General features: G+C 37.6%; 1 protein-coding gene across 6 annotated transcripts in view; it reads left to right on the top strand.

Annotated features, from left to right (window-relative positions):
- N (neurogenic locus Notch protein) overlaps positions 1–15,244 on the top strand; it is a 155,196-nt gene that overhangs the window by 92,494 nt on the left and 47,458 nt on the right. For all 6 annotated transcript variants that reach the window (XM_028302458.1, XM_028302461.1, XM_028302462.1 and 3 more), the window contains exons 4-6: positions 2,786–2,905; positions 3,553–3,777; positions 12,111–12,273. In XM_028302458.1, coding sequence (XP_028158259.1) covers positions 2,786–2,905; positions 3,553–3,777; positions 12,111–12,273 — 508 coding nt within the window. The remainder of the gene's footprint in view (positions 1–2,785; positions 2,906–3,552; positions 3,778–12,110; positions 12,274–15,244) is intronic.

The following is a 15,244-nucleotide window of genomic DNA, read 5'->3' as shown; positions in this document are numbered from 1 at the left end:
AATTTGCTATGAAATTACTCTCTAAAGGGCTATAAAACTTACAATTTTATTCTAATTATACGGTACTAGCAAATTACTTATGATTTCAATAAGACACGGAGTGTTTCATAGGTTGATGAAGGGAACAAAATAGTTGTTTTTAACAACATAAAAATAAGAAAATTTGAAATTATTGTTTCTAACTAAAGAAAAGCTTAAGTTAAGGATTAGCTATCTTATTAACAGAATTACATCAAAAGTAACCAGTATGGTGAAAGCGATAGAAAGTCCAAGCGATGGTGCTTCCTGCACCACATAATGTGTTGTTAACTTGTTACACGTTAATTCTACAATGTAACCTGCAATTTTTAGAACTAGTTAAAGTGAAAGAGTGGCATCAGAAAAGAGCCTTTCTGTAATCGTAGCTACAAGATTATTACTAATTACAATAACATTTAGGCTGGTTTTAGTGTCACGCGGACCGTCTGGTGCAGACCCGCTCCGCACGGCCAATTTGTATGAACTTCTAGGGAGCGTTTTAAGGTAATGCGGTCCGGAGAAACCGCTCCGCTCCCTAGCAGTTCATACAGATCGGCTGTACGGAGCGATCCGCACTGACAGTCCGCGTGACACTAAAACCAGCCTAAGTACTGATTTCGGAAGAGACTTCGGTGAAAAAAGAGTAAATTTTCCATTTAGCTCTACTGTTTAAACATATTTTATCATGACTATTGGAACACGAAGAAGTTGATGTCTTTATGACCTCTTTTAGATAAAATGAAACAATATAGTGATGTTTCGTATTTACCTAATTTCTTTCTATTCGTCTCCTTGATGTGTTATTCCCAAGTGGATGAAGATTTTGCACAGTCATATTTCTTGAAGTTTTTACTGCTTTTATTTTAGTTTCTGTTTTGGTAAAACTTACTTGTTTATTAACTCATCCTTCGCCAAATTTCGCTATTCAAGGCCTTATAGCTGCATTCATATCGGAATGGCGACCATAATTCCAATTGAGCTCGTTTCGCCAATCAAACTGAATTCTTGTGTCGTTTAGCTCATGTCGATTGCTCACACCAGCGTTTCTATTAAATTGATGACGAATTCACCACTTGAAACGCTTCTTGATTCAATTTTCGATGTATGAGACTGAGAACGAAATTATACGATCACTTTCATAATCGTAATGGAACTTATTCCACTTAGAGAACTCGCTCAAATAAGTAGTACCTGTACGAATAGCACAAATAATATCGATATGTGCTCTAAGTGGAATAGGCCAGGTGCTATTTGGGCGGGTGCTCTAATTTTGAGTTTACGTTGGAATCATTTGATTGAAGTCACATTTTAACACTTTGTATTGTTCTTAGTTACGCAATTCATGAAAAGATTTTGTCAAGAATTGCTGCAGTTTCAGCAGTTTTTAAAGTATTTAAATGAAAGAATATTCTGTAAATGGAAACTGGTTTATTAATTATCTGAAGCCGAACTTTATCTGAATCGTGTCTAATATTTTAATGATTACGTTAATGATATTCTCCGTTAATATTACTTAACATGTTATAAAATATGTTTATTGACTGTAATGGGTATTTAAAAGTCTCATCCTGACTGGTTTCCGTAATTTGCAAGTTTATATTCAAAGTAAAACATCTTCATTCCACATTTGAAAGGAAATTTATTGCTTTTCAAACATTTTCGTGATTATTTTTGCTGTATTTGTGGTGTTTTCCATTTTAGCAAAGTTTCTTAAAATAGGCTTAATATGTATTCGAAATCATAAAGCTATTATTGTTTTGATTTACGGTTCCAAAATTTTAAAGAATATTGCCATTTGACTTTGATTAAATGATTCAACTTTATCAACAATTAAAAAGGCTCTTGTGAACTATTTATTAGGTTCTCTTTATGTTAATTCCGAACGCCATCTCAGATACTTCTCACCTGTTATGTTAATGACATTTCCGTGGTACGCACTTTCGTGAGTGTCGCCGGCCTTTTCCGTGGTTTCAAATTGTATCGGTTTAAAATTCACATAATTATACGCGGGTTTAGGTATTTTTATTTATTTTTAATAATGTATGAGGACTGTATCGTGATCGTTTTGCATATTATCTCTTTTAATGCGTCGTTTAAGAATGGTATTAATTTCGATTGCCTTAAAAGTAAGGGTCATAAAGTGAGTTTTTTTCAGTCATATAAACTATACCATAAATATTAACGGGAAACGTTTAGCTACTATGCTTGCAACAATATGTGTAAGTTTATGCAAGATTGAAAATTCTTGAGCATAGATAAACTTGTCTTGGTGTGGTATGTACAACAATGTAACAAGAAATAAATTAGGTGCAGTTGTTAGTTTCCTACTTTACAAGTGTTACTATCATACTAAATTGTGTTTAAGAGTGACAAATGCCTTTCTGAATTGAGGTTTTTAGCTTGAACATGCTTATTTTCTCATGCTAAATTCATAGTTAAAGAGATAATGATCACGCTGTCTGTAAACCTTTAGATCTTGACTTACCGTACCTGTAAAAGTATTTTAGCTAAGCTAAATAAATGCTTGTGTTAGGAGTAGGTTCTACCAAAATTGTCCAGCAGTTGACGGGATCGAACTACTGACCCTTGAGATGACACCAATCAGATATTCTCGACTCCATGATATTGTATTGTGATCACAGAGTACTCATTCTTCATTTCCCAGATACTGCCAATCGAATTGGAATTCTGACAACGACGCCGATTTGCTATTGTCGACTCTATGATATCTTAATCACAAGGTACTAATGCCCCTCTTCTTCCCCAGGTGCCGAGTGCTCTCACGAAGACCACTGCGCGTCCCAACCTTGCCGCAACGGAGGCAGATGCGTGGCCGACAACACCACCGCCGCCGGCTACTCCTGCGCATGTCCCCCTGGATTCACTGGTAACTAAGCAATTTAATTAATTAGTTAAAGATGACTGAGTTTCATCCGCCACTTATTTTCACCACCAGCCTAAATGTTGTCCCAAAGTGGTAGCAGGGTAAGCTATATTTGAGACTTGTATGAGTGCTCGGGAAAGGGCCTATGTTCTGTATAAACTATTTTAATTTGAATTTATTTGAGGTGAAAAACAGATTACTTACAATTTAACGAGTTTACAATTTGTTTATCTTGATTAAGGCTTATAGGCTTAATAGTAAGTAATAGAAAGATATCAATATGAGTATAGAGAGTACGCGCACCCCAGCAAGCAAGCTGGTTAAGGTACTCGTTACATAGTTTTGGAGCCGATGGTTTCGATATTCGTCCAGCAGGCCAGCACTCATTGAAACTTTGTCAAGTTTTCTTGATTTTCCTTCAATTCTTCAAAAACTGAAAAGTTGTTTAATTACGGCGGTAATATTATCTTCTTAAATGAGAATCTTACCCAAGCTTAAATTAATCTGATTTTCTGAAAAGAGATGTTACTGTTTCTCAGTTTTTGTTGACAGCTCAACAACAGCAACAGCTGTAGAAGTGAGAAGTTAGAAGTTGACCCTCATTAAACCAATTGGTACACAATCATATTATAACTATAATCTTTTCGCAGGCAACCGCTGCACAGAAGACGTGGTGGAATGCACCAGCGGTTCAGGCCCGTGCCACCACGGAAGGTGCTTCAACACCCACGGATCGTACACCTGCGTCTGCGAGCCGGGCTATACAGGCCGGGACTGTGACGCGGAGTACGTGCCGTGTAAACCGTCCCCGTGCCTTCATGGGGGAAGGTGCACTACCTTGGACCAGCTGAGATACGAGTGCGACTGTCCTACTGGTGAGTTTAGTTGTTTATGTAGTTATTTGTCCCACTTCTGGGCAAAAATCTCCTCCATTGTGAACAATCACGATGGTACTTATTGTGTTCCATTGCTAGATAAAGGGGATCCATATATCACTCGATCTATGGTGGTTTTATTGCCTTCCAAGTCGCCAGGTCTCCACATTTCATCATTATTATGTGTCACGATATTTAAAGTACCTATCCATTAAGTCAACGTTACTAAGAAGGTTCAATCTTTTCTTTTCTTGTTATTTTACTTAGGTAGCGAATAAATTTTTATGACATTTTCGATTGTAAAATTGCTCGATTGTAACTTTAAAAGCAAATTCTGCATTTTAGAAGTAAGCGGATGTAAATGCCGATTTAAATTCCTCAATAACATTTATGTGTACTAGCTTCCATATATTGGATATTTGAAAAATAGACCTCCTTTTTTGCAGCTGGCTAACGCAATGGAAGCTCTATTAGGTAAGCGCCCATATTGGTGTCTTGCGGTAGTTGAATCAAGCACTTGATGATGAATTACTATCTATATTGGGATTAGTATGTTTATTAAAAGGAATGATTAATATGGAAAATGGTTCAAGTTTTATACGAAGGAACACAAGGATTGTCGTTTTTATTTATAAAATCTTTCAGGTTCAAAACTCAAACTTGTTTTCCTATCTAAAGCTGTCAAACTCCATACAAAAGGCACCAGTTATCATTATAATAGTTACGGTTAAAGTTAGATGGTGCAACTCAGGCTAAGAAACTTTACATTGTATTTTTACTGTTACAGTTAAATCGTAAGTACCTACTACACTTTTCCTCATTAAAAGCTCCTAATAAAATGTTACAAGCTCATTAAAATGACAAAATCATATTAAACGAATCTCCCATAACTCTTCACTTCACTTTCTACTCAAGTGCATCGATATAATTAATCCAACAGTTCTAATTACGTTTAAGTTTCACACCCCGTAGTGATGCTATTATGTATCGATATTTGCGATTGCAAAGTCAGTCGATATTTAGACAAGTTTATAAATATAAATATATCTAAATTATCCTCGTAAGTCCCCGCGTACTTGTACAAGTACAAGTTTTGTGATTTCATAATTTCACACCCTTTTGTTTTGTGTAATTAAACCATAATTAATGCAATCAGCTTTCGCAAATTAACGCTCGAGCAGATACATTAATTTAAATTAATTTGAGATTACCGAATGACACGAATGAAAACTCTTATTTTTATTTTGAACAAGTGCCACCCTCTGAATTGTCTGGCAGAAATCGCTTCCTAGGAAGGACGATCGGACCGCCTAGTCCTCTTAATATAGTGTATGTCTTTTTATCGATTAATAAGATATAAAAGTTAATTACATCGATAAATTATGCATGAACATCCCTACACCTGCACACAAGAGCACACACATTCGATTAGCATTATTACTTACATGATTAGATGTGTGCGCGCTTCTCACGGCTGCCACATGTTGAAACATAAAGTAACGGCAAGTTTAAATCCTTCAGCACATTTTTTTGCCATGTGTGCAGTGTAAATATTTGGGGAAGAGCGGTAGTCTGGTTTTGACGACTCAATAAATGTACAAACAAAGTTTGTGAGACTGTTCGTTTATGAAATGGGGAAAATAAACGTTATTAGACGTAAACGATTGATGTTTGTTTGGTCGTCTTTTGCGTATTCACGATACCATCAGGATTATTACTACTAGCGGCCGCCCGCGACTTCGTACGCGTTGATCAAGTTTTACCCCCTTAGGGGTGGAGTTTCGTAAAATCCTTTCTTAGCGGATGCCTACGTCATAACATCTACCTGGATGCCCAATTTCAGCCCGATCCGTACAGTGGTTTTCGCTTTCATGGAATTTAAGTGTGTAACTGACAGCAGTTACAGCTTATCTGTTTTTACAGTAAGCGACAGTATGACGTCAAGAAAGCTTGGGGTTCATTAGCTGTCTGAGGTTAAAAACCGAATTACGTTTTATGGAATCGATATCGAAAATTAAACTTATCTTTACCTCACTACGCCTCTTGATGTGGAAACTGAGGTAAATACTTTTTCCGATTCTAACGGCATAAAATAATATTGATTGTTACATTACATATAATCATCGGGGGAGACCTATCTTTACTTATCCTGTGGCTGAATTGGGATAATGATTTAAAAAAAAATCTTAAAAATAGATAAGTACGCAAAGAATTTCCCCATACATCAATCGCCTACCAAAAATATGCAGTTTAAATCCAAATACACAGTCGGATTCCAATATTGCATTATTCATTCGAAATATACAAACATGATGGCCAAGAAAAACGTTTACGGATCCGAATTGACTGAGACGACAATAGATTTACATATTATTAGTGTGGGAGCGATCGTTGAGGCTTTTCCCGTACAAGTTTGTGAATGAAATAGTATTGCTATATGGGAAAATTTTACTATCGTGTAGGTCCGAATCGTAAATTTTGACTAACTCGACTGACAGGTTGTAGGTTCTATGCCCAGGTGGGCAACGGTATTGTAAAACGACGTGTGTTTGCTATGTTAAGATGTATTTCTATCGAGTATAGATTTGATTATCCAAAATTATTATGATACTGTGCCTTGGAGGGCACGTCAAGTCTGAATTAATAATCGGTCAAACTCCATACAAAAAACACCGGTTATCTTCAAAGTTATGGTCAAAGTTAGGTGGTGCAACTCAGCCTTAGCTTAAATAGAGTACCTACATTAGAACCAGCAGTTAGCTATTCGTACCAAATGTACCTCAAAATGTAAAAACAAAAATTTACACGCTTGTCTTGTTTTAGACCACTAAAAGCTCGTCTAAGCTTTTGATAAAGCTTTCCATATACAATTCATCTTGATTATTCACAACTAATACGCGGAAGCGTTTAAAACATTTTTAGAAACAAGCCCACATGTGAAATGGATACATTCCAATACAACATGTGGTCTCATGAGCCTTAATTAGTCATAGGAAGAACATTATTAGAAGTTCAATGATCTAGGCCTGAAAAAACAGTTCTTAACCTACTTCAAAGAAGAGGAAGTTTGTATTACTAGACTATTTGTCAATTAAGGTATTACAATAATCTCTTTTCTGGTGTAAATTGTAACAGTTGAGGTTCAGATTTCCAGTGCTAAAAGGTAGGTATTATTTATAAACTCTATCGCTCGATCGGATCGTTGACATGTCTTCCGAAGCTTACTATGATGATTCAATGGAATGGAATTCCTTTCAGAAAAATAGGTTGATTCAAGCATTCAGCACCTAAATTAAGCGTGAGGCAACCCAATATAGACATTTTAAAATGTCTCTACTGGAGCGCGAACCCAGGACCTCCAGATCAAAAGAGTTCAACTCTACCCATTAGTCCACATACCCTGATAACCAATACCACTACAAAGCTCCAAAACACTTCGATAAACATTTTTCTCAAGCCCACTCCCATACGAAACCAATAAACAAATATACCACCACAGGGTGTTAATTAAGTACTCTTCATTACCGTTCCCACGGCGTGACGTCATCGCCAGACGTTTAGACGTTACTATTTTAAGTGGGAACATTCGATGTCCCCTCAGGGTGGAAGAACAATTTGTGTTCCGATGATGGACATATGGGTATTAGAAAAAGAGTAGGTTAAAATAATTGGAGACGATGAAACAAAAACGTGACGTGTGAAACTATAACGAAAATGTAATAAGTTTAAAAATAGATCCGCAAAAAGTGTGTTGATTATGAATGTAATGATCTCATTATAATATGATTGCCATCTGTAGATTGTAGTTCTATTTAAAAGTCGTGTGATAGTTTTTCGTCTGTTTCCATTACATGCAATATGAATAGTTATTTCGTGTGTTTAAAAGTTGTAGGCATTACAAAGTATCACCTTTTGCTGATCTGCTGAAATGCGCCACTATGGTCTTTCTAGTTCCTGGATGGATAAATTGCTTTACCGTTAATTGACGTTTAATTATAAGGCATAGCACCTCTAAGAAGATTGGAGTCTACAATTAGACACAAAATATCCAGGTTTTCAGGGAGGAAGGGATAAGGTGGACCGACGACCTGATAAAGGTAGCAGGAAGGCGCTCGATGCAGGCCACTACCAACCGTGCGATGTGGAAGTCATTGGGGGAGACCTATGTTCAGCAGTGGACGTCCTGTGGCTGAAATGATGATGATGATGATCCAGGTTTTCCTTCCCAATCCTTGCCATCGTGGGGAGTGTAGGCCAAAATCCTCCACTTGTCTCTGGTAAATTACAGAGAGTCGTGCTAAATGACCTGATGATGATCCAACTTTACTTCTGTTTCGTAATGGTGAAGTAATAAAGAAAGAAGAAAATAAGAAAGCTTCCAGAAACAGTCGCAGACATCACCACAATCTAGCTTTTGCAACTGTCTAACACCATTTTGCAAGCGCGTAATGAATCTAATGAAGTCAGTCATAGCTCAAAGATATCAGCCATTACACAAAGAATAATAGATGCTAGGAAAATGTTTTTAAGCTTTCATAACTTTTAGTTAGTTTCCTAATTTACATAACACTAAAAATATCTAGTCGCAGGATCAATTTAGTACTTTAATAATTTAGTAATTAATTTTTAGTAATTTGGCACCCATGCTTGAACAAACATAATAATTATTATGTATAATCATTTTTTTTCCTGGTTTATAAAATCTAAAAAAGAATCAGATCTTGTTATAAAATACGGCTTCGCCCGTGTAAAACTGAAAAGAAAAAGCTTTTCCTACCATATTTAGAGTACTATTTGACTGTCTGTTTCATCTAGGCTGTGTCACAGATGCGCCCGCGCTGCGGTACACATAAAAATGTGACGTAACTCCGTTTCGACAGTTTTCGCGGTGCCAAGCGAATCACACGGCAAATGAATTTAATGTGAGCGAGTCATTATGCTCACGCGCATTGGATACAAAATGCTTGCCTTGATTGAGTCTGGAGATAATAATATGGGTTTACTTTTCTTTTTGGTCATTTGTTTGCTTTGGTGATTATTTTGTATGATGTAACAATGCAATGCTTCATGTTAAGGCTCTAGGGTCAAAAGCAACTGACTTATGATGACTCTAAGGCTCTGTAGACGAATTTGATCCTGAAAAACATTTTTTACTTTTTACAAAGATCTTTTACGATGCCAAAGTAAATCCAATAGGATATTAATTATTTTTTAAAATTAATTTGAGGTAGATATAGAATGTACTCTCTCTCTGATGTAATGTGACATGCAATAAACAGTCCCCTATCCGTCCCCCGGACACGGCCTGAGCCGAGGTCCGAGCCTACCGTGGCGCCCTCAGGCCGCGTCCGTAGTCCCCTCGATCGGGCCCACTAGAGTGAGCCCGCCGTAGGCTGGACTTTGGTCCAACACCGCGGTGGACAACCCTCTAGTTGGGTTCGCCACTGATCGGGCGCCTTATGCGCTCGATACGGCCCGATCGCGAACGTCGGTCTGCGACCGACGCGGACGAGCCTGGGCTTCGCTACGCGAAGCCCACACTCGGCCTCGTCGGCACGCGCACCGACGATCGCCAAACGGCTAGAGTACCTTCTGTACTCGCCACTCTGCCCGGTGAAGCTGGAAAAGCTCCTCAAGCTACCAGCGCGCGTCCCTTCAAAAAAAAAAAAAAAAAAAAAAGCAATAAACAGTTTGAATTTGAACTTTTTTAATCAAGGTTTTTTCACATCTACAACCAATCATGCAATTTCAATTATATCGATTAGTGCCCAATAAAAAGCGTTTTAAAACAGCAGACTAGTCCACTAAATCATTATTCCGCTGCATTTAAATAAAAACAGACCTATATATCAGTGTAAACATTATTTATATCTCGTCCATAGTTAGGCTAAGTGCGGCTTTCGACTCGCTCGTCGTGGTCGCCCGAGGCGGGCGCTCGGTCGACTTTCTGGTCATAGAGTAGGAAGAATACAGATATGCCATTATAAAAAGATTAAATTAAATTAAACTTGCCTAAATGTTTTGATTGATGAAACGCATTTTTTATTTTTTGTAGTCGTCAAAAGGTAAACGAAGCTAATTTTTACATGTTAAGATTTGTTATTAGCTAATGTTAATACAGGAATAAAAATTTTGGGTCCTATCCTCACTGGTAGTTTGGTTGTTAGGGTTCATACTTTAACTTCAAATTCATCTTTATTATTGTAACTAGCTGACTCGGCGAACCATCTATGTATGTACCTATGTATAGCCTGACCAGGAACATAAAAACCCTCGCCATGTTGCGGAAAATTAATGGTACTAATTTCTTTTAATGGCAACAGTAACTGAAAACTTCATTGAAATGTCACCTTGCATGTCAGTCTATTGTTGTCAAAGTGTAAACAAACTTTATTTTAAATGTGCGCACTGCGCAATTAATTTTGTGAATTAAATTGCTAAAATCTTTTTATAGTCATGAAAGAAAAGTGGTTCACAATGTGTTAAAGTATTTGTCGAAGAGAAATACTAAGGGTTCGGACAATATTTTCATTGAATAATGTTTCCGACAAAGGTTGACAAATTGACTGACATGTTTATCGTATAGTACAGTCAACTATGAAAATTAGCTGTGGTTTGGTTCAACTACCTATTTTAAAGTTTTTTGTCACTTTCTAAGTGTTGAATTTTATGGAATTGGGAACGAAGTACCGAGTTTGAAGCGTTCATGAGCAGACATTGTAGTTGAATATTCAAGTTCAGAATTTGATTATTGATGAATAATAATAAAATCCTACTTGCTCGATTGATGGTTTCATTTAATTTATTTAAACCAGTTTACCTATAATATAATATTTTTTTGTTAATTTATGAAAATATTAAATTAGCCCATAATCCTGAATCCTGATACATAAAGTTAGCCTATTAATTTAACACAGGTACGACTGTACCCAGTGTTGCACTATCAAATGCAATTGAGGCGCCTCTATGCCAGGGTTTTTATGTTCCTGGTCAGGCTATATGTATACATACATGTATCATTTTGTGGAAGAATTTTTTATAGCAATCAGTGATTTGGAGCTTATTCAATACCAAACAATTGATATTATTTATAGGTTATTAGTATAGATAGAATAATTAACTCATGATAATTTGGTTACAATATCTCCTTCCGGTTTCCTATGGCAGTTGGGAAAAATACTCTAGAGTAAGTAGGTAGGTATTAAACAGACTTGCAACGATCATACATTAATCCAATCATTGTCTGTATTTTCCAATACACAACTCTATGTCAAAGATTATCTCACTGAACTAGTAAACTATACTTACGCGTGTAAATGTTACAGATAATGAACTTAGCTCTGAGCGTTTGTCTTGTTACCTTCTTTATTCTAATTTAGACGTTTTTAGACGTGAAATCAGATAAATCTAGCGATAAAATAGGTTTACGCCTGTATTCACAAACCATGCTTGCTTAAGTGAAGCAGCAAATCGAACGCACGGCGTTGAATAGAGCTCTATGATTGGTTCATGTGTCACCCTGTGCGTCCACGCGCACTGTGAGAACTCATAGTAATGTTTGTGAATACGGGCGTTACTTAGCTATCTGAATAAATCTAAATAAAAAAGCGTGCCCACACGATGTGGGATGGATTGGTCATTCAAACTTTGAAGGTACTGCTAAAGTTATTTTGACAGAAGAAGGCTCTTCAGCGGTACATCGTGAGACTCTAGTACTACCTTTTAGCTGATGTCGTGCTAAAATATCGCAAAGTTTGTTGCATTTGGACTTGGATAAATCAAAAAGGTGATTGTGTTTGTTATATATAAACTACGATCGGATACGATCAGTACAAGTAAAGGGCGCCATTAAGAACGTTAGCTTTTAGGTCGACGTCGATTCGATGACAGATTTAGATGCAGCTAATACAACACACTAGTCATTTAGAGTTTAAACTAGCTCAGAAATCTTCAATAGACAATACATGAAGTAGGTACTAGTTTTATTGTACAGCGTAAATGAGAACCTATACATAAAAGAGACATTTATAGGAGTAGGGAAATTATTCATCTAAACAATTTAACTGCCACCTATGGGTCCCACCATGGTGCATATTCGAACTGCTCTAAATTGTTGAGCATAATGCTAACTACATCAGCATCACACAATGTTGACAGTTAGAGAATATAAAACCAGTTGGACTAGCAAAACTTTAGATCATACTGTTCTTCATTTTCTCAGACAGTATGGTCGTACCTCCTTGTTTGTAATCGCTGTATCCTTTCACAAACCTTATCATTGTGTTCTATGCCTGTTACCTTCCAAAGAGTCTTCAACGTGCATTTTTTTCCAGGGTACCGCGGCCAGAACTGCGAGATCGACATCGACGACTGCCCTGGTCACCTATGCCAGAACGGGGCAACCTGTGTGGACGGTCTCAATACCTACACCTGCGAGTGTCCGCCGACTTTCACAGGGTCGCTGTGCGAGACTGATGTCGACGAGTGCGCTTTGAGGTGAGTCCCTTTAGTATGTGCATCTTCCCCTCGATCGGGCCCACTAGAGTGAGCCCGCCGTAGGCTGGACTTTGGTCCAACACCGCGGTGGGCGCGCGCACCGACGATCGCCAAACGGCTAGAGTACCTTCTGTACTCGCCACTCTGCCCGGTGAAGCTGGAAAAGCTCCTCAAGCTACCAGTGCGCGTCCCTTCAAAAAAAAAAAGTATGTGCATCTTCTTGTTATGTAGGCTGCTGTAACCTTGGTGCTTGGTAGACTTTAGGAATTTTTCCAAGCGTCTGACAAAGTCAATTAAAATGACAGCTCTGCAAAGCACAGGATCAGTTCCATGGAACATTCTGTGTGCTTAAATCCCATTCTGTGTGTCCACGTTCTTTGTGTGTCTAATTTGAGAATGGAATAAGAACCTCAGAACAGGTGCCTCCAGGAACTCTAAATCACGATTGTTTTACAAGTGATTATTTTTTACCATTTAAAACTCAGGTGTAATCACTGTCAGCAACCATATCGTTTATCGATATAGTTTTTGAACTTTGGATGGTTTATTTGAAATTATTTTCTTTCAAAACTTTCAAAACAATCGTGGCATTTGAAATTTCGGTCATTAAAGAATGAAACTGAACAATTCCTACTCCAAATTGCCGCTCTGCCAAATGAATCTCGTACTTCATAAGACAATAAAGCCCGCGACGCGTAATGACCTATAGCCGATTCTACAAATGAGCCGAAAACAGTTACGTCTCGCCAATTTGTTGCATCACATCTTTCGACAGCTAAATTTTGATTGCTGACCACAAAGCATAACAAATTCAACTCTACCACCCCGAAAATAAGGACGCGTATCGAACCGATATCCTGCCCCAATTAACCTGGAATCTCTAAAATGAAACCTGGAACGGATCGGATAAATCCTTTGCCGAAATTTCGATACCGTACATCAAAGCAAATTATACTTTATTGGCCCCATTCAGAGTTGATATTGGGATGTTTTTCACCGGATAATAGCAACGGGCTGATTTTGGTAATACGATACCGAGCCATCTTGGATGCGTCTGCGATGCAGTGTCCTGTTTTGTAAAGGATTCCAAATAAAAAATAACAGGATACATATTTTTGGTTGCTTTCCGTCTGTTGTGGCTATGTAAAATAATATTCAATACGTGATAAACAATATGTTAGAAATATTGATCAAAGTCACTGATAAAAACGTTTGTCTACTATCATTGATGTTTCCTGAGCCCAAAGAATATACGGTCTAAAACAGAACTTTTTAAAATTCGGTCTATCATTATAATATCTCAGTCCTTAGTGGACATAAGCATAGATCTCCCTCTCTCAAAAACGCCACCAATCGGGCTTAGTCCTCAGCTATTCTCTTCTAGCCTCTATCTTTCGCTTGGCGTCGCTCTATCTTGCTGAAAACCATCCTACGCTCCTCAAATGTAAGCGGGAAGATGACAAAATAATGAAACAAATTGTATGCAACCATCCAAATTCAAAGAAAAGTTGGCATCTGATAAAGCAAACGATCCCAAATCATTTATCGCAAAAACCTCTCAAAACAAATTCGGCATCTAAACCGGCGACATTACAAAGGCAGGCAATTATAAAGAGCAATGATATGCGCTACGTATTGTAAGTTTTTGTCTCATAAGTAATTAATAGCATGGTATCGGGCGCTAATTACAAAGTGGAGTCAACGGCCGCGCAGCGTAAGTATAAAACTTATAATCGTTTTAAAAATAGACGAGACTTCGCATTATAATGACTCAAAACTTGATTCAGACTCACAGACTTAATCAAAGTGAAGTCTAAATTGAAACTTGAGCGTTTGTAGAGTCATTGTAAGTCTTTCTTGATAGAATAGGCAGAACCTAAGTTATCGTAGTCAATCAAAGACTATCTGTTGGTACTTATTGGAATTTAATTTAACAAAGTCCGAGTTTTGCAAGGTCATTAAGGCTGGTTTGCACCATCTTACTTTAACTTTGACAAATGTAAAAAAAATGTCAAACTCCATACAAAAAACATACGATAACCGGATCGTTATAGTTACGGTCAAAGTTAGGTAGTGCAACTCAGCCTAACACTTTCATAGAGTTATCAGGGCTTTCGTCCATTTGCCACAAAGTCGAATCGTTACAGGGAAAAACATGAGTAAATTCGTTACACTTCATTTATTTCTCGTGACAAATTCATTTCTGACGAATTTACTTTCAATGCTACAGATGTGTAACAAATCAATGTGTCAATTTGACAATAACCCCACGTTAGATCGACAATACTTTGCCCCCGCTTTCGCTCGCAACTTGGCCCTACAACATGGTGCGCCCCTGTGCGCCCGCGCAGCGCTAACTGTTAGCTAATGGCGCTTATAAAAACAATCCCTTCGACAGTCACACGGTCAACTACGGGTATTACAGGAAAAACTTCCTTGGAGATATGGAGTGAATGGAGTGTGTAGTAATTTTACATACTCATGCGTGGCGTTCTGTGCAATGAACTTAGGTCGTTGGTGCTTAAACTTAATTTGTATTAAAATGTATGCAATATGCTCAGAATAAGGTCAGATCTACTTTAAAATTCCTTGCATTAGTTAGCTACTTAATTCTGCAATTTTTATTATTAGGAGGATAGTTGTATTTTATATTTAAACCAAATATATCTTGCAGTAGTACCTACTTTATTCGTTTACAAATATCGGCCTAATCTCCCGAATCCCAACTAATATTATAAATGCGAAAGTAATTCTGTCTGTCTGTCTGTCTGTCTGTCTGTCTGTCTGTCTGTTACGCTTTCCCGCTTAAACCTCGCAACCGATTTTGATGAAATTTGGCATAGAGATAGTTTGAGTCCCGGGAAAGAACATAGGATAGTTTTTATCCCGGTTTTTGAAACAGGGACGCGCGCGATAAAGTTTTTCTGTGACAGACAAAATTCCACGCGGGCGAAGCCGCGGGCGGAAAGCT

This window comes from Ostrinia furnacalis, unplaced genomic scaffold (assembly GCF_004193835.3).
Source record: "Ostrinia furnacalis isolate ACB-3 unplaced genomic scaffold, ASM419383v2 OfSCF1126, whole genome shotgun sequence".
Classification (NCBI taxonomy): Eukaryota; Metazoa; Arthropoda; class Insecta; order Lepidoptera; family Crambidae; genus Ostrinia; species Ostrinia furnacalis.
The sequence above is the reverse complement of the archived record's forward strand: the minus strand, read 5'-3'. Positions and strand labels throughout refer to the sequence as shown.